Source organism: Schistocerca cancellata, chromosome 1, assembly GCF_023864275.1.
Source record: "Schistocerca cancellata isolate TAMUIC-IGC-003103 chromosome 1, iqSchCanc2.1, whole genome shotgun sequence".
Classification (NCBI taxonomy): Eukaryota; Metazoa; Arthropoda; class Insecta; order Orthoptera; family Acrididae; genus Schistocerca; species Schistocerca cancellata.
The window spans coordinates 1,003,380,073-1,003,406,052 of NC_064626.1; the positions used below are offsets into that span (position 1 = coordinate 1,003,380,073).

Here is a 25,980-nt window from a genome sequence, read left to right on the forward strand (position 1 = left end):
ATACTGTTCATAACATCGCAAGAGTTGTGGCCTAATAATAAACTTCTGTATATGGTCAACGAGCTACTTATTGTGTGTATTTTGCTATTTTTCCTTTGGAATAGATACTAGTTTTCCAGTGAACAGTGTGTCCTTCCTGTGGTAACCTGCACACCCAGCTTTTGGCATTTTGCTTCCACGTCGGGTCATTTTTCTGTCTGCGCTGTCACTTCCTTTTGCTTCATATTGACTTTTGCATCAAACTGCAGCGGCTGAACGCAAAGGCAGTTTCTGCTTTCACTTTCCTTACTTGGCTTTAGAGGTCATAAAACAGCTCTAATTTGAGCTATGGACTTTTTCACTTGACCGTGTAATTTCTCGCCGTGGCCGCTTTGTCGAGCAATAAGTAAGTTAGGTCACAAGGAAGAAAGACCTAAAGGAAAACCAAATATCCTAAGTTCAGCAGTTACAGAAGAGCAAGCAGAATCAGTGACGGTCCACAACTGGAGACCTAGATATGCCATCAGATGAACACAAATATCTGTGACTGCATGAAACTTGGATTTAGAAGAGGGTAAGTGTATTGTTTTTAATTTGTTTAGCAGGAAATTTATGAAATACATGACGAAGAGGAAGACATTTGAATTGTTAAAAACTCCACTTACTCCGCTTGGTGAAAGACTGTCTTCCCCCCAAGACAATGCACTAACCTCATAGGTATATACAGTGCTGTTAAGGGGTGTAGGACGGCAAACGCGCCGACTTAGAGAAGGAGAGGCACCAAAGCACATTTTAATTTGCACTATCTATACTTTTACAAATAAATTCATAAAACTTTGTCAGCATGACCAGGAAGGATTGAGGATTCACACCCATAGCAGTGGAAGTTCAAAAACATGAAAAAATAATATTTTTTAAAAGTGAAATTTCATGATTTTTTTCATTTACTGTCGGCTGCATTTGTTGCTATAGGCACACTTTTCTTCATAAGTAAGAGAGATTCCTCGATGAATTTTGCACAGCTTACAAACCATACTTACAGGTGTATGAAACTCTATAATTTATTTAATCTATGAAAAAATGAATGGACTGTTACATTTTAAACTTCGTGTTTAGAGAAAATTCGAATTTTGTAGTTAATTATCTAAATTTTTACCACAGTTTTTAACAGATTTGGGAAATTCTAGAGTTTCATACACCTGTATTTGCTGTGCCAATTTCATCGAAGAATCTCTCTTACTTATGAAGAAAAGTGTACCCACAGCAACTAATGCGGCCAATACTAAGTGAAAAAATGATGAAATTTCACATGTAACAAAATTTGTTTTGTTATGTTTTTGAACTTCCACTGCTGTGAGTGTGAATCCTGAATCCTTCCTGGTCATGCTGACAAAGTTTTATGAATTTAGTAGTAAAAGTATAGACAGTGCAAATTAAAATGTCCTGTGGTGCCTCTCCTGCTCCAAGGCCGCCCGTTTCACGTCCTACCCCCCTTAATACTACGAACTGCTATCTCGTGGCCCCACCCCCATCTGCTGATTCTTCCGATGTGGCGCCTTGCCACCATTTTCACTTCAAGGTGATGAAACCTGAACTGTTGTTGGGTACAATGTTATTTTGCACAGATAACTTTTTTTTAAGTAAATGAGTTAGTGTGCTGATTGAAAGGACTTGTGGACTCGAACTACGTAAGTTCACGGTAGCGGCGGCCATGTTGCAGGACGCGGGGAAGCTGCTGGAGCCGCGCGCCGCTGCCGCCGTGGGCCAGTCTGGCCTCATGTCGCTGTACGACGCCATGTTCGCGCAGTACGGCGTCAAGCTGGCGCAGGTGAGTACCGGCACGTCACACCACCCCACTTACTCTGGGCTCGCAGCCAAGCCTCGTTACCCATTTCCTTTATCCTCCCCAAAAACCTCACGTGCCTGTACGAGTCAGAAATAGATGTGTTACCACTAGAGCCCAGTTTTGTATGTAATACTAGGGCTATTCGGAAAGTAAGCTCAGATTGATCGCGAAATGAAAACTACTCTGAAAATCAGAAACATTTTATCTCCAACAGTTAGCTACAGCTTCCAGCCACTGCTCTACATAGTCACCACTCAGACTTAGACATTTGTCGTAGCGTTGTACCAACTTTCCAATACCCTCGTCATTGAAGGCAGCCGCTTGTGCTTCCCGACAATTCTCTACTCTCATCTATACTCTTTGCGAAAATATTATCTTCATAGCCAGTAGTTAATGTGAGTAGAGATGAAACACGGAGGGAGCCAATTACGGGCTGTAATGCGGGTGATCAAACACTTCCCATCGAAAACGCTGCAGGAGTATTTTCACTGCCCTGCACTATGCGACAGAGAATTGTCACAAAGTAGGAACCGTATGATAGTTCTGTAATGTGGGCTGCATAACATCAGGCAAAACCTCTCAACAGGACATCATACTTGGCGGGAGACACTATTTTCTACGCATCTTTGTGTGCTCACTATGAGCTCAGAACTGAAAAGAGCGAAGTGATATAACCGACAGGCATACTAGAGACACTGTCGAAAACATATGTGCAAAGCTTTATTAGATTTTCACAGTGATTTCCATTTCTTGACCGATCGGAACTTACTTTCCGGATATCCATCGTATCAACAAGCAAAATGGGTAGGCATTTATGTAAGGAAAACAATTACGCTACGTATATAAACATGAAATCTTACGAAAACATGTTATGAAATGTTTAACACAGAATAACAATTTCATCTGAAATCAATTTCTGAATTACACCATATTATCTTAATATGCACTTAACGTACCAGAAATACGAGAAGTATACTTATTTGTTGGTTGGTTGATTTTGGACCAAACAGGGAGGTCATGTGTCCCATTGGATTAGGGAAGTATGGGAAAGGAAGTTGGCCGTGCCCTTTCAAAAACCACCCCAGCATTTGCCTGAAGCGATTTAGGGAAATCACAGAAAACCTAAATCATCATGGCCGGGCGTGGCTTTAAACTGTCGTCCTCCAGAATGCGAGTCTAGTGTGCTACCCACTGCGCCACCTCGCTCGATAGTATATTTCTAGAGTTCATTTTATAGTAATAATTTTTATTTTGGAAATAATGAATGAAAAATATTTTCGATCTCACCCGTTTATTAAAATACCTATTAACGTTAAATAACAAGTAAGGTGTTTTTGATCTTCTGACTTCTGTTTATTTCTAAAGAGTTTTCTGGTTATCGGTCCATATTCAGGAAACAACCGAGTAGTGTCTGAAGGGGAACTAGTTCTTGTAACCAATCAGTATAAGCAGAGATACAGTCTACTTGCAGCGAATGATGTGTTACAAACTTGTTTTTTAAAGTCGTAAATTACATTTTAAGCAGTAGACAATATTAAACACAACAAAATAATTAAAGAAAACTATATAATGTAGTTGTGTACTGGGTAATTAAAGTACACAGTAGTGTGTATTTTAATTATTTATTCTGTTCAACATTGACCGTTGCGTAAAGTGTAATTTACAACGTTTAAATACATCTTTGGTGCACAACATAAATGAAGAGTGCTTAGTTTGATAGCTTCTTAACCAATGTCATGTCCTCACTAACTTTAACATTATAACTATGTAACATATAAGACTGTAGTATTATGTAGTTTAATTATTGTCCATTGCGTATAATGTAATTTTCAAAGTCAAAAAACATATCTGGTGTACAACATCCCGTGCAAGTGCTAGTCAGTTGTTTCCTGAAGATGACCCAATAAACCGAAAACTAGTCAGAAATAAGTAAAAATCAGAAGATGAAAAACAATTTATTCGTTGTTCAACCATAAATATAGAATTGCTGTACCAAGAAATGACCGAAGAATCCATTAATAAAATTTCTGTATTCACCGAAATTACTGAGATACAATACCTCACCTTTCATTTCGAACCACAATGACACTCCAGGTGCTCCAAATTGTCTGCAGTCGTAGAATGTTAGCGATCAGAAAAGACGTTTTTTTGTAGCAACAAAATGATTTTCCATATCAAAGGATGCTGGTGGTACACATTTCAGAAGATGATATATTTCTGGAGAGAAGTACACTGGAGGGTCCTTCGCCACTGAGGATATTGCAGATAGCAACAAAAGTGGAGCAGCTATCATTTCTCCTCAAAACTGCGTAAAAAATAGTCACTTCCCTCTGCCCTATATCGCCCCTGATGCCAGTCACCCTACATTTGTTATTCTCAACAATTTGTAACCACAGTGCCTGACAAAAGAACTATAGTACACTGTCAGATCCCACTGCTGCTTCATACACGTACACACCAGCGACGTTGGGTAAATGATTATAGTTACTTCCCTGTACAGGTATAACGGCCGCCAGAATGCATTAATACTCATCATGTTTAGTGTTGTTACCAGGCCTGGTAGGGCAAATAAGGGACTTGAATAGTGTAACACATTGAGCGATCACTGTGAACAACATGGAGATTCCGCGTACCCGTGTGAGCCAACGTTATCAGTCGAAAGGATTCTCACTGTGATTCTTCATTTGGCCGGCTAGTTAAATCGTTCAGTGTCCATTTTTGTGGGACTTTCCGGTATGGCTACGCTTCAAGGTCCCAATCGACCACGTCTGACCACCACAATGAAGGATCGCTGAGCTGCGCACCAACCACTTCATAAACCATCCACTCCTGCGCCTACCATCCAAGAATAAGCAGTGGGTTCCCTGCAACATTCTCTGTCATCCCGAACCATCGATGGGAGACTAGTAACGCTTAGGCTGCAGTTAACACCTCAACACAAACGGCTGCGTTTGGCGTGTTGACGTCACCAGGAAGCACGGATTGCCGACGAATGGTGTCGCGCTTTGGTCAGTGTGAATCGGTTCTGTACCACCCCAGATGATCATCGTCGGCGAAGTATGACGGTGATCGGTGGAGAGGACCTATTCTTCCAATGCTTTGGGGAGGTAGGGCTGTGTTAGTCGTTCTGTCACGGTATGCGTTGGCTACGACATCAGGTCATGGCTAATAGTGACTGAGGGACTCTAGCAGCACAGCGATACGACACGGACATCTTGCGGCCTCATGTGTTACCTCTCATGATATAGTATCGGGTGCCATTTCTCCGTAGGACAATTACGGCTGTATGAAAGTATAAAAGTGACTGGGGGTGGGGAGGGGGAGAGAAAATGCTGTGGATGTAAATGAGGGACTGTAGCGAGTTCTCATGCACTCACATGCTATTCAGTCCCCACATTAATTCTTCTTTCGCTTACCCACCTCCGTGTCACCACGAATGACATGTAACTTTTTCATTTTTTACTGGAAATGCAGGACATGTGAGAAGCCTAGTCGTGTTCTGTCACTTCAAGATAAGGCACAGAAATTCTGTTGCAGTTCAAGACTCTGATACCTGAAACTTCCTGGCAGATTAAAACTGTGTGCCCGACCGAGACTCGAACTCCGGACCTTTGCCTTTCGCGGGCAAGTGCTCTACCAACTGAGCAACAGAAACATGACTCACGCCCGGCACTCTGATACCTGTATACATGACGTTGTCCCACCGCAGTTGTAGTGCAGAGGTCGCGAGTTCGCTGTTCTTGAAGTGACGCTGTAATATAACTAATGATGTGGCTATGGCTCTCGATTCTACTACAAGATTTGATGCGTTCCAAATCAGTGATACTAATAGCTTTCCTGTTTTATTTACAACTGAGGAAGTAGGTAAAGCTATAAACTGCACAAGTTCGACTACGAATTCACTAGTTTCACAGTTCATATTAGAAATGATCACAATCAAATTACATTATTCTTGTAAGAAACATGTTCACCAAAACTATTCATTGTTACTTTATTCTTCTCTGCTTTGTGCTCAGAGTCGTACTATTGGACACTACATAAATTATATGCCAACTAGCTCTGCAGATGATGAAGAAATAGATGAAATGTATGACGAGATAAAAGAAATTATTCAGGTAGTGAAGGGAGACGAAAATTTAATAGTCATGGGAGACTGGAATTCGTCAGTAGGAAAAGGGAGAGAAGGAAACATAGTAGGTGAATATGGATTGGGGGGAAGGAATGAAAGAGGAAGCCGCCTTGTAGAATTTTGCACAGAGCATAACTTAATCATAGCTAACACTTGGTTCAAGAATCATGAAAGGAGGCTGTATACATGGAAGAAGCCTGGAGATACTGACAGGTTTCAGATAGATTATATAATGGTACGACAGAGATTTAGGAACCAGGTTTTAAATTGTAAGACATTTCCTGGGGCAGATGTAGATTCTGACCACAATCTATTGGTTATGAACTGCAGATTGAAACTGAAGAAACTGCAAAATGTGGGAATTTAAGGAGATGGGACCTGGATAAACTGAAAGAACCAGAGGTTGTAGAGAGTTTCAGGGAGAGCATAAGGGAACAATTGAGAGGAATGGGGGAAAGAAATACAGTAGAAGAAGAATGGGTAGCTCTGAGGGATGAAGTAGTGAAGGCAGCAGAGGATCAAGTAGGTAAAAAGACCAGGGCTAATAGAAATCCTTGGGTAACAGAAGAAATATTGAATTTAATTGATGAAAGGAGAAAATATAAAAATGCAGTAAATGAAGCAGGCAAAAAGGAATACAAACGTCTCAAAAATGAGATCGACAGGAAGTGCAAAATGGCTAAGCAGGGATGGCTAGAGGACAAATGTAAGGATGTAGCGGCTTGTCTCACTAGGGGTAAGATAGATACTGCCTACAGGAAAATTAAAGAGACCTTTGGAGAGAAGAGAACCACTTGTATGAATATCAAGAGCTCAGATGGAAACCCAGTTCTAAGCAAAGAAGGGAAGGCAGAAAGGTGGAAGGAGTATATAGAGGGTTTATACAAGGGCGATGTACTTGAGGACAATATTATGGAAATGGAAGAGGATGTAGATGAAGACGAAATGGGAGATAAGATACTGCGTGAAGAGTTTGACAGAGCACTGAAAGACCTGAGTCGAAACAAGGCCCCGGGAGTAGACAACATTCCATTTGAACTACTGATGGCCTCGGGAGAGCCAGTCATGAAAAAACTCTACCATCTGGTGAGCACGATGTATGAGACAGGCGAAATACCCTCAGACTTCAAGAAGAATATAATAATTCCAATCCCAAAGAAAGCAGGTGTTGACAGATGTGAAAATTACCGAACAATCAGTTTAATAAGTCACAGCTGCAAAATACTAACGCGAATTCTTTACAGACGAATGGAAAAACTGGCAGATGCCGACCTCGGGGAAGATCAGTTTGGATTCCGTAGAAATGTTGGAACACGTGAGGCAATACTGACCTTACGACTTATCTTAGAAGAAAGATTAAGAAAAGGCAAACCTACGTTTCTAGCATTTGTAGACTTAGAGAAAGCTTTTGACAATGTTAACTGGAATACTCTCTTTCAAATTCTGAAGGTGGCAGGGGTAAAATACAGGGAGCGAAAGGCTATTTACAGTTTGTACAGAAACCAGATGGCAGTTATAAGAGTCGAGGGGCATGAAAGGGAAGCAGTGGTTGGGAAAGGAGTAAGACAGGGTTGTAGCCTCTCCCCGATGTTATTCAATCTGTATATTGAGCAAGCAGTAAAGGAAACAAAAGAAAAATTCGGAGTAGGTATTAAAATTCATGGAGAAGAAGTAAAAACTTTGAGGTTCGCCGATGACATTGTAATTCTGTCAGAGACAGCAAAGGACTTGGAAGAGCAGTTGAACGGAATGGACAGTGTCTTGAAAGGAGGATATAAGATGAACATCAACAAAAGCAAAACGAGGATAATGGAATGTAGTCAAATTAAGTCGGGTGATGCTGAGGGAATTAGATTAGTAAATGAGACACTTAAAGTAGTAAAGGAGTTTTGCTATTTAGGAAGTAAAATAACCGATGATTTTCGAAGTAGAGAGGATATAAAATGTAGACTGGCAATGGCAAGGAAAGCGTTTCTCAAGAAGAGAAATTTGTTAACATCGAATATAGATTTAGGTGTCAGGAAGTCGTTTCTGAAAGTATTTGTATGGAGTGTAGCCATGTATGGAAGTGAGACATGGACGATAACTAGTTTGGACAAGAAGAGAATAGAAGCTTTCGAAATGTGGTGCTACAGAAGAATGCTGAAGATAAGGGGGGTAGATCACGTAACTAATGAGGAGGTATTGAATAGGATTGGGGAGAAGAGAAGTTTGTGGCACAACTTGACTAGAAGAAGGGATCGGTTGGTAGGACATGTTCTGAGGCATCGAGGGATCACAAATTTAGCATTGGAGGGCAGCGTGGAGGGTAAAAATCGTAGAGGGAGACCAAGAGATCAATACACTAAGCAGATTCAGAAGGATGTAGGTTGCAGTAGGTACTGGGAGATGAAGAAGCTTGCACAGGATAGAGTAGCATGGAGAGCTGCATCAAACCAGTCTCAGGACTGAAGACCACAACAACAACAACAACATAAATTGGCGCGCATCCGAGATTCTAATTGTGCGGCCAGTAACGCATACCCTACCTTTCAACCTCTCGCTCCAGACTAAACCGGACAGGCAGCGTCACTTCTCTTCGGAGCACATTGTAGAGCACATTGGGTTCCAACAACGTTATGTGGGCGAGTGTTATCTTCTTGGAAAACAGTTCCTGCAATGCTGTTCGTGAATGGCAGTACAACAGGTTGAATCACAAGAACGACGCACAAATTTACATTCAGGTTGCGTAGAATGACCATGAGAGTGCTACTGCTGTCAATAGAAATCGCTCCCCAGACCATAACTCCAGGTGTAGGTCCAATGTGTCTAGCACGCTGGCAGGTTGGTTGCAGGTTCTCAAGTGGCCACCTTATAGCCAACACACGGCGATCACTGGCACCTAGGCAGAAAAAGCTTCCTTCAAGAAACACAACAGACCTTCCCCCTGACTTTCAGTGAGCTTTCGCCTGACACCACTGAAGTCGCAAATGGTGGCGGTTTGGGATCAATGGATTGCACGCTACAGGGCTTCTTGATCGGAGGTGTCCCTGAAGCAATCGAATTGTAACAGTTCGTTGTGTCACGTGGTGCCAACTGCTGCCCAGATTGCTGCTGCACATGCAGCACGATGCGCCGTAGACATACGCCGAACACGATGATCTTCGCTCTTGGTAGTATCACGTGGCCCTCCGGAACTCGGTCTTCTTGCGACCCTACATTCTCGGGAACACCGCTACCAGTCATCACGTACAGCGGCTACATTCCTGCCAAATATTTTTGCAGCATCGCAGACGAAACATTCAGCTTCTCGTAGCCCTATTACATGACCTCGTTCAAAACACTGAGGTGCTGATAATGGCGTCTTTGTCGCACTGAAAGCATTTTTGACTAACGTCAACTCGCCACATCCAGTTTCAAAGGTAATTAATGCCTATGACAGCTACAGCGTGTGTTACCATCCTCGTAATGGTGCTACTAGCGCCACTCCTAGGCGACTGGCTCGAAATTTTAGTAGACATCCTTCAGATGTAGAAACACGCCTGTCTGCTTTCGTTTATATCACACAGCTCCTTCTTGGTGCTGCGTGTGTTTTCCACCAGTGTACTTAGCGCTAGTAGCACAAATAAATTTAACGAAAAGTAATAGACAAAATACGTTGTGCTGTTTTGACTGTAGAAATATTATATATTACTTCAAAATTCCTATTTATTTAAATGTAATGTATTTGAGGTCGTTCTTCATTTATCCTGTCAGATGTTCAGGGTGGTGCAAGCAAAAACGGCACAGAGAACACAGTTCCAGGGTACAAAGAAACATAACAGAGGAAAGGAAGTACAGTAATATTCTAACTATAGCAGGTGTTGAAAGTGACCAACATTCATCTCTTGACACTTTTGGGCCCTGGTCAGCAAGCTGCTGAAGGCAGATCGAATGTGGACTGTTGGAATTGCTGCAGGCTCATCCGAAATGTTATGCTGCAGTTCTCGACGACTACGAGGGTTGTTGCGATATCCCGAAGACTTGACAGCTCCCCACACAAAGTAAACGCACATCGACAGATCAGGTGACCTAGGTGGTGGGCAGTTGCTTCATCCTGTTGGAAGTGCTTGTAGTTTCTTCTTCCGCCAGTTGTATCGACTCATCCGTGCCACTTTATTTTGCCACAGTCCGTATAAAGGTTATATTGTGTAAGATGTACAGAGTGAATCCAAACTTTACCGAGGAGCTTTTATAGGTGATCGGAGTTTTCTGCAGCGTTTTGGAATACAAATCATTTCATCTCCACTGAATTGTTGCAGAATCATTACTTCACTTTATTAGCCTGTTAACTTTTGTGAATTTATTCATATGAGGATATCTGGACAAAAAAAGTAAATGCTTGTCGAACAGTAGCATATGTGACATGTTTTCAATACAGAGATAAATGCAGTTAAAATAACATGGTGAATGTCTTATTTTGTAACGAGCCGCTGGGGAGCACAAGTTCTCGTTTAAACTATGATCAGCCTCTCAAACTCGGTCTGTGGATTTCGGACTCAGCCTGCACTATGAAACCAAATACTTTTCTAAAACAAAATTCAGTAACATGTATAAATTTAACTGTAAGGAAGAACTCCTACTGATATAAATGTCTACTAAGAAAGCATTCATCTCTGTCTCACTATAAATAACAGCTTATTGGAGGAACCGACGCAGCTGCATTGGGATCCACGTTTGTACGGTATCTCATAATATTCTTCATACGTTCACGGATTTTGTTCTGGATCTTCATCTGCTCTTTCACTGCAGTACCTACTTATCTGTCGTATTCTCTAAGAGGACATTATACCACGAGACGCGGCAGAAAAATGTAATTTGCCTCTCTCCGTCTTCCACAGAAGTAAAGATTAAAATGACTCCTTCCAGCGCCATCCTGTTACGTGTCTTACACAACTGCGGCGAATCTCTACCATAGCATCATTTTCATTGACTTAATGTAGAACTTTTCCCACGTTCCTGTTAAATAGCACATATCGGTATGGAATTACTTGTTCTATTTTCATATTGTGGTTTCTATACAGTCGTATTTCCTTCCATAGGCTTTATTTTACTTACTGAATCGCTGAATTGGCTTCTTCAGTGTCTTATGCTCATTCTTATTCTATGCACGTATCACGTAGGTATTCATTTATGATGATGATTTTCACTGATGCGTCGTGCCTTGCATGCAGGTGCTCGTAACAAAGCCCGACTTCTACAACGAGGAGACTCGGCGCAACCTGTTCAGCACGTTGTCGGAGCTGATCTCTCTGAACATCGTGCCCATCATCAACACCAACGACGCAGTCTCGCCGCCCATGTTCACCACCAACGAGGACTTGGCTGGCGACGGCCGCAAGGTACGGTACAGGCCAACACGTCTTTAAAAATGCTTACTTCTCTGACACACAAGCATCGCACAGCCATAAGAGCGACAGTAATTGCGTTGATTAACATATATCATCATTAAATGCAAGCTTCAATGATACAACTATGTAGGGCAGAAAAAAGGTTTCAAATATGTTAATTTCTTACGTGAGACAAACAAAACTGATTATCTGATAAAAACAGGTGATTTAAATACAAGAGTGGACCTCCTTGGCAAATGTTATAGATTCTGGATGGGAAAATGTAATAAATAATAGTGAAAATAAACTGTAGACATCGTCATTAAATAATGAGATGAGGATAACGAACACTTTTTCTTGCATAAACAGATCCACAAATATAACCACTTAGTTAAAAGCTCTACCATAGTCACAGACTGTGTGATAACAAATAAGACTTGGCGTGTAGTCCAAGACAAAACAGTATTCAGAGTTTCATAAGTCTTTTCACACTATTTTCTGTAACTCACGAAATAGTATTAATTCAAAGATAGAAGGTAATTCCCAAACAGAAACAAAATAATCCTGATACAATATTTTAAGTACATTTAGTTTAAGAAGAGAACATCTAGTTACTATAATAGAAAATGCTTGGATAGTATGTAAGTTTAAACTTAAAAAGGGATAACTAGGTATGGAATAACATAAAGGAGACAATAATTACAGCAGCAGCAGAAGCACTTGGCACAAGAAAAAAAAGTCTTTTCAAAATGGGTCTGTGATACTGGACAGATGAAGTACATAGTCTAATTGAATATAAGAAACATACCTACTAAAAAATGTTAAATTCCCCAGATGATCAAGTTCTGAGCCTAGACTGTAAAAGAAAATCTGCTGTACTGAAAAGGGACATCAGGCAATTTAAAAGTGATAGTTGGGAGTATTTATCACAAACATGGAACAGGATTTTTGAGGAAGACTAGACAAATCATACGAAATAATGAAACATTGAAACAAAGAAGACAAGGACAATCTGTAACTAAACACAATAGCAGAAGCTAATTGATGGCAGTACCTTAAAACACTCTGGACAGTGTGCAAGACGCTCAGATGTTTCTGGCTTAACTAGATAGCAATGTAGGCTTAATAACGCTGGAGGAACTACAGGATACAACAACTAGCAAGAACAGAAAGACTCCAGGATGCGATAAAATCAATATAGAATTGATAAAATGTGCACCAAATATTGCATAAGTTAGAATACTCGATTTTGTGAAATTATGTTTATATACCAAATGAACTGAACGTAGTCCAGATACACCCAGTTTATAAGAAATTAAATAGACGTAGAAGTGGGGACTGCAAAGGTATTAACCTTCTAAACGCATGTCATAAATTGTATGCTACAGTTTTAACAAAACGATTGTCGCCAGTCACGAAACTATTTTATCAGATGCTCAACATGGTTTTCACAAAAGAAGAACGTACTCGGACTGTAACGTCGCTATGATACAACTGATAGAACAACACCATGAATTCAATTTACCAACTTTTCTTACCTTCATTCGCTTACAAAGAGGCGTTTGATAAAGTAAACTGAAACAAACTGAGGAAATTTTTAAGAAACATAGGAATCTCGTCTCATTTTGTAAGAGCTGCACAAGGCTTATAAGTGAATAACAAAATACAAACAAAAATAGCTGGCGGTAGACATAATTCGACTGAAATAAAGCAACGAGCTAGACAAGGGTCCCGTTCCACCCCACTCTTTCTAATATGCTCCTATATCGACGACGTAACCAAAACATGAGTACAGGCAATAATACATTTTAAAACAATATGGATGTTAGTACACTGCTTTTTGCTGCCGACCAAGGACTTGTTAAAATGAGAATGACCTACAAGAAGCTGCTTTGATATAAGTAGAGTAGCAAAAGATTTCAACGTGAAGCTCTTTATTATGAAGACAAAATCAAGGGCGTTTTCAGGACACCAGTCGATACTAAACAGATAATAGAGCAAGTTAATATATTTAAATATTAAGGGTGCGGCATGACATGTGGGATAAATAATAGAATGTAAAATACGTTAGACGTATTCCACTATTTTATGGAACTACTGGGTGATTATAATTAAAGTGCAGCTACTCACGGGAGTCAAGTGTGGCTTGTATGTAATTACCATACGGCAGTGAAACTTGTTGGATATGCTAATCTGTTACTGCGGAACCGATTTGCATTGGAAAAAAAATAGTTCCAATTTTAGCCACCAGGTACAAATCTGGCTCTATACAGTAAGTATCTCGCCGACGTCTCTAGTGTTCGTATTGAACAAATTGTATTAGCAGCGGTTATTAATAATATCAACATGATACCTTTCTCACTTGGTTGACCTTTAGTGCCCACGTCCCCTTCCTAATCAATTACATGCGGAAATATTTCTATGCGTCTTATTGCATTCACAACGCCAGATTTGGACCTGGTGGCCTAAATTGGAACAGTTCTTTTGCAGTGTAAATCGGTTCCGCAATAACGCATTACAGTATATATTTATTTTCGCTGCGATATGATAGTTACAGCCCACACTGGATCTCTGTAAGTAGCTGCATCTTAATTACGACCACCTGGTATATGCGAAACTTTGGGAAAGAAAATCCACAGAGACACTCTACTGAAAAGAGAATAGAAGCATGTAAAATGAAATTCCGTACATACGTGGCTAGATATATTTTAATGGATAGAGGTAGAAATAATAACACTAGGGTTAGACTGAAAATGCAAAACATGATTGACACAACAAACAGTATCATCTAAGAAGGAAAGAACACAAAACATTATGTCAGATGCCAGAATCACTGAAAAAAATGATGTGATATACACCAAGAGGCAAAAAATATTTAGGAAAACCAATAAAGAGATGGACTGACCAAATCTGAAAAACGAAGCGGACCAAAAGTCCCAACACTTGATGTAGATTATTAATATTAATATTATTATTATTACTATGGTTCGGCCTCAATGCCGAAAAAAGCATTTTTAACCCTGTGGAATCTTATACCGTCACCTACTGTACATTTAGCGGCCTTATTTACTGAGACTCTTTCAGATTTAACGCGCCTTGACTTATACAATTCACTTCCGGTGTCATTAAGTAGCTGTGACAGATATGAATAGCTGAATGAATTTTTGTGACAGCTTCGAAAGACCACAGTGCACTGAAAAAGACGCGAATTAATGTTGACATAGGCGGGCTGCTCTTCTCCTAAAGGAGGTCCTGAATCGTTACGAAATGAGGCGACAGGAATAGCTCTAGCGAGGAGTTCAGTTCAAATATTCATGCAGCGCGGCGGCACTCAAGTGGGAGCTTATCGGAGCCAGTGGCGGACGATCTAAAGTAAACTCGCCGATAGCCGCTATCTCGCAAAGTGTTTGCCCCTGCTGGTGGAAAGTTTCTCCGTCAGGTTGAGCCGATAGCAATAGCTCCTCCGCAAACAGCCTTCTTGTCATTTTGTGGCTCGGCTTAATAATTGAAATACTAGCATTGTAATAGTGACAGGATCACCTGAAGTTCAATGTTACTAAGGTAACTAATACTGAGGAAACACTAACTTGGATGCAGTTATCTCAAATCCACGAAGATCTCTCATCGTTTAAGTCAGCTTTCTGAGGAAATCATCTAGAAGGCATAAAAAAAACGTAAGCAATATTCGTTTGAATGGACATGGATACAGCTAGCACTAAGGAAAGCATAATCGTCCTAACAGTAACATATAACTGAGCTGCAAATTTTGTATATGAAGCTGTCAAAACAGCTGTGAGTGTTGACATAATGTGTAAATCCGATATCAAACAGCTCAAGGGGCTTTACAGGAGAAAATAGGGCACTTATGTGTCACATAGCTAATGTGTTTCTTTCTATCTCCTCTAAAAATTCCGTCAATCTGTAACGTAGTTTCTTTACACCCTTCATGCAGTGAACCAAACTACCGACAAAATTTCTGATATTGTTCAGGGATATTTTCTGAACATTTTGCTTTAAGGGAACTGTCGTTTCCAGTGGCTTGTGAAAAGGGAATTGTATCTGAACAGCAGTGCAAAACAGCGACGGTGTGTGTTGTGTGTCTTGTTAGGAAACAAACTTATTCCCGTCACTCACGGAATAAGTCGACCACATTATTATTGCGTCTGAGAGTGAGGGCGCTTCAATAGACTTGTCGTGAGTTTTTATCGTGACATTTTACAAGGACACACTGAACTATTTGTTAGTACGATGCACAACTGTCTTGAAACCATTCACAATAGGATGCGCTTTCCTTCGACATCACTCTACTCGTTTACTGTAATGCCTGCGCGTGTTTCCGGTAGCGCCCTTGGCAAGCAAAGTGTAGTAACATCGTGGCTGGGTAATACTTGTTGACAACAATAATGTCCACTTTATTTTTCGCCCTCAAGCTTGCAGTCAGTACTGCCTGTTTCTGCCTCAGATTTGCTTTACTAGCAATGTTAGTTTTAAAATACGTCAACTATGATAGGTTTACCTATGAAGAGAAGACTGCATGCGTTCATTGACGGAATGGAAGAGCGGTAATATGACGTTGAGCTGAGCTGATCTCGCAGCGATGGAAGTTACATTACTTTTGCACCTGAGAGTTGTTGCAGTACTTCGTGTTTCCTTTTTTAAGTTTCAGTGATAACGTATTACAGGCTTTCTCAATTTCGTGAAGGAAGTTTCAGAAACAAAGGTAAATGGGATAAAAAAGCGAATAAACCATAACCACCGGAGACCACGGATCCGTATACAAAAATACGCTCGAAATACGCCTCAGAAACATCCCAAATTTTTTCGTTGGCTTTTGGATTCATATCGTACCCTGTAATCAAACATGTAGAGTGAGTCAGGAGGAACGCTACATGCTTTGAGGGGTGATGTCTGAATAAAAATAAAAATACGTTATACGAACGTAAGTCCTGTTCTTAACAATTTACAAAGAAATTAATGGTAACATTGGGCGACAGGACAAATGCAGATAGTAGTAAATGAAACACTGTGATTTAGAGAGGAGTATGGGAATACCTGTTATGCACATTGTGATAATAGCAAACCACCCACAGGTATTTTTGTACGCACTCTCTTTAATGGCGCATTTCGAAAATATCATCAGATTCAATCAAGGGCACACACACCATACAATTCACTGAGTCAACTTAAGTGTGCCATATTCGTACTAAATATGGCCCACTTAAGTTGACTCAGTACATTGCACAATGTGTATTCCCTTAATTGAATCTGATGAGATTTTCGAAACGCGTCATTAAAAGACTGTTTACAAAAATACCTGTGGCTATTTTACTATTACCATAGCGTCCAGCATGGGCGCACGCCTCATTCGCGATTTTATATCGCAAATGCAATATTATGATCCAATGTTTTCTTTAACTGGGTACATTTCCTCACAAAAGATGTTCCAACAGTCCGCTGTCAACTGCAATCCATTTTGCAGCTCTTGTGGACAGGTGCTCTGTTGCTAATCTGAGCTCATTCGTACGGTTCTCTGCTTGAGCACACACATGTAAATTACGAGCGTAAAGTTCCTCCTTTATGTTCACATTGCCCTCGTAGACTTCGCTCTTAAGAAAAGCCCACACCCATAATGCAAGTGAGTAAGATCGGGTGGTGTTGGTGGCCAAGAAATGACTCTCCTCGACGACGAATCCAACGTCCAGGATACTTTTCAGTGAGACTCTGTGTCACTGGCCGTACAGAATGTGCAGCAGCTCCGTCGTGCAGAAAGTACATACGACATCACGTTGCCAAAGGAATATCCCCCGCGTATTCTGGTAAAACATTTTGAAATAGGTCAAGTTACCGTACTCTGCTAAGACGGCTATCTAAAGGAAATGGACAGATGAGTTGGTCGTCAGTAATCATTTAAATGGTCAGTTAAGAGTGAGTGATGGTGAAGAAGGAAATATGACTAACGCCCGTGGTTTTCACGGTTAAGAAAACGGCATATGTTCATTTGAAATGCCTTGTTCAGAATCATCAGCACTATCGCCCCTCAGAGCATATATCTTTCCTCCTGACTCATTCGGTATGTTGCTTGTGCCTTGTGTTACGGATAGCCTATGAGTTTTATGATCCATGCGCGCTAGTATCGGGGCAAAACAACGGTACGTAAGCCTCGACCAGCTATTTATCGTCTTTTACCTTGTCCCTTTCATAATTTATATGAATGGTGAATTAAATACAATCAACAACATTTCGGTTTAATAAATTGCAACGCTTCGCATTTCGCTGCCTGAGACTTTTAGTTATGCTTTTGCAGGAACTAAACACACCGAGTCCTACACTTGAATACTTACGAAGCCTTAAAAGTTCGTCGCCAACGGCCTTGCCGCAGTGGTATCACCGGTTCCCGTGAGTTCACCGAAGTTAAGCGCTGTCGGGCTGGGCTGGCACTTGGATGGGTGACCATCCAGTCTGCCGAACGCTGTTGGCAAGCGGGGTGCACTCAGCCCTTGTGAGGCAAACTGAGGAACTACTTGATTGAGAAGTAGCGGCTCCGGTCTCGGAAACTGACGCACGGCCGGGAGAGCGGTGTGCTGACCACATGCCCCTCCGTATCCGCATCCAGTGACGCCTATGGTCTGAGGATGACACGGCGGCCGGTCGGTTCCGTTGGGCCCGTTGGGGAGGAGTGTAGTATAGTATAACAGTTCGTCGTATGACCACACTTCTGTACTCATTCCTTAACACTCTATTTTCGTCAGTTTTAAGACCATCTTCAAGTTATTGAGATCTTACTTTTTATATGACCAAAAGACATTCTTAATAGTGACAAAAATTAGTAGTATAATAAAGTTATAACTTAAAAATGGTTCAGAAACTTACAGAAATATCTGAAGCGGTCATTCACCTCTTACTCAAAATATTATGTACAAAATTTAGGGGTGGTTTGAGAAACACTATAGCAGAACTCAGACCTTTCCGGAAGCCAAATAAGAAATCGATATATTTTATTATGCACGCCAAAAATCAAGCGTTAATACTCCTGAATGAGAACACTGAAATATTAGAACAGATGTAATTTAAAAGCGCGAAGTGCCAGAGTCAAAGACGAAACAGTAACTTAGAAACAGTCGTTTTCTGTAATTTAAAGGGTAAATACATTTTTACGCGTGAATATTACCTACATCTTGTACATAATGCGACAGTAATCAGTGGACATATCCATCTAAGGCTCTGTTCGTGTAGTACATAATCAATCAATTCAAAGGCAGTTCACAGCAAAGCTATATTTATTTCCTTCATAATTACTATATTCTCGTGTCCATATCCTGCATCTTAGCGTGTTTCTAAAACAAACATTCGCTGATTCATCTACAAAGCCGGCGGCTTACTACCAACTTAGTCCCTATAATACCTATGTCACAACTGTCCCTCGTCTAGGACAGACACAGTGATTCTTTTTCCATTTTTATTTCTAGACACAGAAGATAACTCCCTTTTTACTTTATAATTTCCATATCGCATGACTTTGCGGATCAGTTTACAACATAATCTTACTGTCTGTGCTTTTCTGACAACATTACGAAGTCTGTTCAATGTTTTAGGGTATTAATATTCCATTGAAAGCCGTACACGGTCGTTAAGTGGTTTACTTAACTTAGCTTCAACAAGATCATAGTTGACATCTTGGGTTGTCGGGTGTCCTTCCGGATATCAGCATCGTACGTGCACGATATTTCGGTAGCGTAAGTCGTTACTGATATGCGGAAGAACACCCGACAACCCAAGATGTCATTAGATCGCCGGGAAAGCCTGAAGAATTACAAGATCATAGTTTTCATTCTTCATTATCTCAGAAAATGGAGTATCAACGATGAACATAAACGTTAAAGATTATTGTAATCATCTTAACCAAAGTAACACTAACATCAAAAGTAACTCAATAAGAACCTGAGTATTGGGAAGGGGTGAGACCCCTGCCCCTCCTCCTCAGGTGATCGAGTGAACCTAACCATACAAAGAAATACGATAGCTACGTTGTACATGAATGAAATATATTAAAATTTGGATAATGTCAACATAGGATTGCAACATACAAAATATATGACATCCATAAGAGAGATTATAATTACATTCTTCCAATGATTTACTATGCAGCGTGAGACTAGATATCTTTCAACAGTCTTCAAATCATTGACTGCCTTGTCCTCTAAATATCACGTAAATTATTTAAAACACGTTGTTATGCCTTAATGTCAAAAATGAGAACAAATTCGAGAAGTCAGTGTATTCTTATATAAACATACATATATTCTTAGAGAGTAAGAAAAATTATCTATACCACAGAAGTAATATAAAATATGAATTTCAGATTTTTCATCTCATTCTGCTGAGAATTATAGAACACTGAATTTTGTAAGTATATTATTGTTAAATAATTTCTCCATAAAGTATATGTTTCTGTTTGTATCGAAGATGATATAATGGACTATGTATTCACAGAATTAAAGAATATATACGACTTGGACAGACGTATGCGCAATAATCTCAGTAAAGATAACAAGCACAAAGAAACCACATCGGGCCCTTAGTTGTTGGGTGATACATTCCACTTTGAAATAAGAAAAGCAGAACAATAACATAAATTTTTTGGATGTGCTGTTAGGAAAGAATTACAACACACTAACGTAGAAATGAATTCACCGACGGTGTACATTGTTCAACACCTTCAGACTATAAGGCTCTTTCTTAATCGTGCTACCGTTCAAGATTACTTAATCATTGGTGCACTACTCATCCATCTTAGACAACGTACAACTTCGAAACATGAAGCAGAATAAAAGAGTAACAGGAGTGCTTTAAAGCAGTCGATAGGTCGATGGGATATTGAAGTCAGTAGCGTCAGAATTTAATGAAGGAGCTACCTGGCGTGTAAGCGACGGTACACAGGAACGTCCGCCTGGTTTTCATGAATATGGGAGCGGGGTCCCAGAATAGCGCCGCCGTGCAGCGTTCGTGAGCGCAGCCCGCGGCTCCTCTCGATTCCTGAGCACAGGAGGCGCCTACATCTACATCTACATGACTGCTCCGTAATTCACTCTGAAGTACCTGGCAGGGATTTCACGGAGCCACCCTCAGGCCTCTAGCTTCTCTTACTTTTTACGATGATGATTTCTCCCTCTGTAGGAGGGCGTCAACAAAATGTGTTCTCATTCGGAGGCGAAAGTTGGAGATTGAAATATCGTGACAAGATCTAGCTGCCACGAAAACTGACTTTCATATGCTCAAGAATTATGACGTTCTTGGAAAATGAACAACTCCTGTATAAAATGAACATGGATTCCGTAAAGCTAGATCCTGCCAAACTCAGCTCGCTCTGTTCCTCCACGAGATCCACAGAGCATGGGACAACGGCGCTTAGGCTCATAACGTGTTCCTTGAAATCAGTAAGGCATTTGACACCGCCTCACATTGCCGTTTAATGAAAAAAATAATAATAATAATACGAGCTTACGAAGTATCAGAGCTGACCTGCGATTGGATTCAAGACTTTCTTGCAGATAAAGAGTTAAATCGACAGATGTCAAGATAATATCCGGAGTACCACAGGGAAGTGTGATGGGACCCTTGATGTTCACAATATATACACTCCTGGAAATGGAAAAAAGAACACATTGACACCGGTGTGTCAGACCCACCATACTTGCTCCGGACACTGCGAGAGGGCTGTACAAGCAATGATCACACGCACGGCACAGCGGACACACCAGGAACCGCGGTGTTGGCCGTCGAATGGCGCTAGCTGCGCAGCATTTGTGCACCGCCGCCGTCAGTGTCAGCCAGTTTGCCGTGGCATACGGAGCTCCATCGCAGTCTTTAACACTGGTAGCATGCCGCGACAGCGTGGACGTGAACCGTATGTGCAGTTGACGGACTTTGAGCGAGGGCGTATAGTGGGCATGCGGGAGGCCGGGTGGACGTACCGCCGAATTGCTCAACACGTGGGGCGTGAGGTCTCCACAGTACATCGATGTTGTCGCCAGTGGTCGGCGGAAGGTGCACGTGCCCGTCGACCTGGGACCGGACCGCAGCGACGCACGGATGCACGCCAAGACCGTAGGATCCTACGCAGTGCCGTAGGGGACCGCACCGCCACTTCCCAGCAAATTAGGGACACTGTTGCTCCTGGGGTATCGGCGAGGACCATTCGCAACCGTCTCCATGAAGCTGGGCTACGGTCCCGCACACCGTTAGGCCGTCTTCCGCTCACGCCCCAACATCGTGCAGCCCGCCTCCAGTGGTGTAGCGACAGGCGTGAATGGAGGGACGAATGGAGATGTGTCGTCTTCAGCGATGAGAGTCGCTTCTGCCTTGGTGCCAATGATGGTCGTATGCGTGTTTGGCGCCGTGCAGGTGAGCGCCACAATCAGGACTGCATACGACCGAGGCACACAGGGCCAACACCCGGCATCATGGTGTGGGGAGCGATCTCCTACACTGGCCGTACACCACTGGTGATCGTCGAGGGGACACTGAATAGTGCACGGTACATCCAAACCGTCATCGAACCCATCGTTCTACTATTCCTAGACCGGAAAGGGAACCTGCTGTTTCAACAGGACAATGCACGTCCGCATGTATCCCGTGCCACCCAACGTGCTCTAGAAGGTGTAAGTCAACTACCCTGGCCAACAAGATCTCCGGATCTGTCCCCCCATTGAGCATGTTTGGGACCGGATGAAGCGTCGTCTCACGCGGTCTGCACGTCCAGCACGAACGCTGGTCCAACTGAGGCGCCTGGTGGAAATGGCATGGCAAGCCGTTCCACAGGACTACATCCAGCATCTCTACGATCGTCTCCATGGGAGAATAGCAGCCTGCATTGCTGCGAAAGGTGGATATACACTGTACTAGTGCCGACATTGTACATGCTCTGTTGCCTGTGTCTATGTGCCTGTGGTTCTGTCAGTGAGATCATGTGATGTATCTGACCCCAGAAATGTGTCAATAAAGTTTCCCCTTCCTGGGACAATGAATTCACGGTGTTCTTATTTCAATTTCCAGGAGTGTATATAAAAGATCTAGTACAAAGTCGGATGCTCTTTAAGGTTATTCGCCGATGATGCAATGTTTATACCAAAATAGCATGGCCAGAAGATAGTAAGAATTTGGTAGTAAGAATTTGCAGAACGACGTGCAGAGAATTAATGAATGGTGCAGACTCTGGCAGTTCACCCTGAACGTAAATAAATGTAACATATTGCGCATACATAGAAAAAGAAATCCACTACTGTACAGCTACACTATTGATGACAAACAGCTGGAAACAGCGTCTGCCGTAAAAAATCTAGGAGTAACAAACCAGAGCTATCTTAAGTGGAATCACCATATAAAACAGATAGTGGGAAAAGCAGCTGCAAGACTCAGATTCATCAGAAGAATCTTAAGGATATGTAACTCATCGGCGAAAAAAGTGGCTTTTAAGGCGCCTGTTCGCCCGATTCTTGAGTACTGTTCATCTATCTGGGATCCATATCAGGGAGGGCTGGTAGAGAAGATAGAGAAGATCCAACGAAGAGCGGCGCGTTTCGTCATGGGATCGTTTAGCTGGTGAGGGAGCGTTACGGAAATGCTAAACGAACTCCACTGGCAGAAGTTACAAGAGATACGTTGTGCATCATGGAGAGATTTACTATTGAAATTTCGGGACAGGACTTTTCAGGAGGAGTCGGACAACACATTACCTCCCCCCACATACATCTCGCGTATTGACCACGAGGAGACAATTCGAGATAATAGAGCCAATACAGAGGCTTACCGACAATCATTCTTCCCAATCACTATTCGCGAGTGGAATAAGGTTAGAGAGATCAGATAGTTGTACCGAAAGTATCCTCCGCCACACACCATTAGGTGGCTTGCGGAGTATGATGTAGATGGAGATAGATGATTTAATGATTGCCACCCCAACTCGTATATCATATCCGTAACACTCTCTCCCCTATTTCGCGGTAATACAAAACTAGCTACCCTTCTTCGAAATTTGTCTCTGTTTTCCGTCAACCCTACCTCGAAACGAACCCACATCGGGTAGCGATATTTCAGAAGAGGACGAACAAGCGCAGTGTAGGCGGTCTGTTGCATCTTGTAAGTATTCCGAGATTAAAACGCAACCTTTGGTTTGCCTTTCCCACAAAATTAGCAATATGGTCATTCCAGTTTAAGCTGATAGTAACTGAAATCCCTACTTATTTAGTTGAACTGACAGCTTTTGCATTTGTGTGATCTATTGTGTAACCGAAATTTAACAGTTTCCTTTTAGTACTCAAGTAGATCACTCACACTTTTCAATATTTGATATGCTGTTGTTGTTGCAAGCTGAGACGCGGGTTCGAGTACAATGAGGACAGAATGCCCTATCAGTCACCGTTTCCGACAAGGCTCTTGTTATACCCTTGCTTGAAGCGAGAGACCCGCCAAGATATAGAGATATTCGAAAGCTTAATGAACTAAGAAATTGTAAAATGCCTACATAATCTGTTCCCTTGGAAATCTGATGGAATGGACAATGAGTAAAGACTGTTACGACTGGTGGTGGTGTTTGTAAATATAAGGACATCGAGAACTTGAGTTAGCCGCTTTTAGCATGCAGTGATCGTGACTGCGGGAACTACTCCACATACAACCATATTGTTCAGAACCACTACGTAAATAAGGATTCTTGTGACTGCAATAATCTTTATACCAGATAAAAGCACGTAACGGTACTCAGAGAATTAGTTTTACGTAACTGTACCTCATCTCGGATTCTTATAGTTAAGGATGTTGTGAAGGATTACAATTACGAACAATTTCAGGTGCAGCCATCACAGACATAACACTGTAAGGAAGGCGAACCAAAGACTGAGTTTTATTTTTCCAACACTTGGAAGATGCAACAGGTCTACTAAAGAGACTACATACAGTACGCTTGACCATCATTTTTTGGTGTACTTCTGCGTGATGTGGGATCTGTACCAGACAGGATTGATGGAGAACATCGAAAGAGTTCAGAAAATGGTAGTTATTTTGTATTATCGCGAATTAGGGGAGAGAGTGTTATGATATGACACGCGAGTTAGGGGTGTCAATCATTAAAACCACGACGTTTTCCATTGTGGGGAGATCCATTGAAGAAATTTCAGTCACTAACTTTCTCCTCTTAGGGCTAAATTATTTTGTGACGCCAATTAACAAAGGGAAAAATGCTCGTTGTAATAAAATAAGAGAAATCTGAGCTCGGAAGGAAGGATTTAGTGTTCCTTTTTCTCGCGCGGTGTTCGAGAGTGGGACGGTAGGTAACATAGTCTGAAGGCGGTTGGATAAACACTCTGGCAGGCACGTAAGAGTAAGTTACAGAGCTGTCATGTAGAAGTAGATGCAGAAATTCCCAACTACTACAGTCGTAGTCTTTAAATGACGTGGTACAAAGAGGTCGTGGATGAGTTCCTGGAAAATCCGTCTCCTTGGGGTCTGAGTCTACGAAGAGATAATCTTGTTTCCGGGAGATGCGTTACGAATAAGTTATCGTCCAATCGTAATCACATATATTTGGATGAGTGACTTGTCAGGCGAAAGAGAAGCCCAAGAAATAGGTGGTACCTGCTGCGATACCTTCACATTCCCCGTCGCATATCTTGTAAATTACTCTGTAGACATGTAAAGTGGCTTGGTTGAGGAAGAAGCACCTCCAGCTCTGAAATGTACCTGATGTTAGCCAAGCTATCGACTGCAACACGGTAGAACAGTAAAAGCATTCTGTATACATACTGCAGCGGCTCCATTTACTCTGGAATGTATGTGGCTAATACGGAAGCACAGACTGAAGCGGGTTTAGTCCGAAAACACAGCAGGTTGTCACACACGAAGCCAGCAGTGGCTTGCAGTCTGAATTGTACGAGGTTTTTTGACAATGAAAATCGATGCAATAACGTTCGCGCTACTGCTAATAGCTCAGCCCATATCGCATAGCATCAGAAAGTCGACGCGGACAGGTCAACACAGGATGCAGCGCTCCATCAACCAGCCAGAATTTTGACCGTCACTGCCGTGACAACATGGTGGCGGTCATCTCGTGCCACTACATGGTCATGTACCAGTTCGTTACTACCAACACTCTTTTTCTCTGTTGAAAGGTTCTAAACATGCATCACTGTCGCAGAAATAAGTCATGTACATGCGGAAATGCTATTGTGTGAATAACACAATTCAAATTTCCGGAACTCACTGTCCCGGCAGAATCTGTCATCGGTTATGGCGGCCTTCTTTTGCGTACATGAGGCGTTTGACGTTTCCACCTCATTTGAAGATCATTCAGAGGTTAAGCGTAGCTTTTCTGGGCACATTAAGGCTTCTTCATGTCAGATCGTAGCCCACTAAACGAGAAAACTGCAAGAGGGCGTATGTTTAGCTGGTGATCAAGTTAACACAGCTGTCGAGCTCTCCAAGATGATTCAGAGAGCGACGGAGAACATCTTTTAGCAAAGTTTATACTGGAAGAGGCAAAGGAAAAGATTAAGACTCCACGGAAGGGAAAATAGGTAAGAATTGGTCGAAGAGATTTGCATGGAGCATCTCACGTGCTTCTTAAAGAAGTTGCAGTTGAATAACCAAACTAATACCTTTCCATGCTGGAAATGTGGTAAAAGTTA

At 41.8% G+C, this 25,980-nt stretch overlaps 1 protein-coding gene across 1 annotated transcript in view; it reads left to right on the forward strand.

Moving 5' to 3' along the window:
* Positions 1–25,980, forward strand: part of LOC126088855 (delta-1-pyrroline-5-carboxylate synthase) — a 221,391-nt gene that overhangs the window by 69,560 nt on the left and 125,851 nt on the right. Inside the window, exons 4-5 of the mRNA XM_049906867.1 lie at positions 1,700–1,807; positions 11,147–11,314. Coding sequence (XP_049762824.1) covers positions 1,700–1,807; positions 11,147–11,314 — 276 coding nt within the window. The remainder of the gene's footprint in view (positions 1–1,699; positions 1,808–11,146; positions 11,315–25,980) is intronic.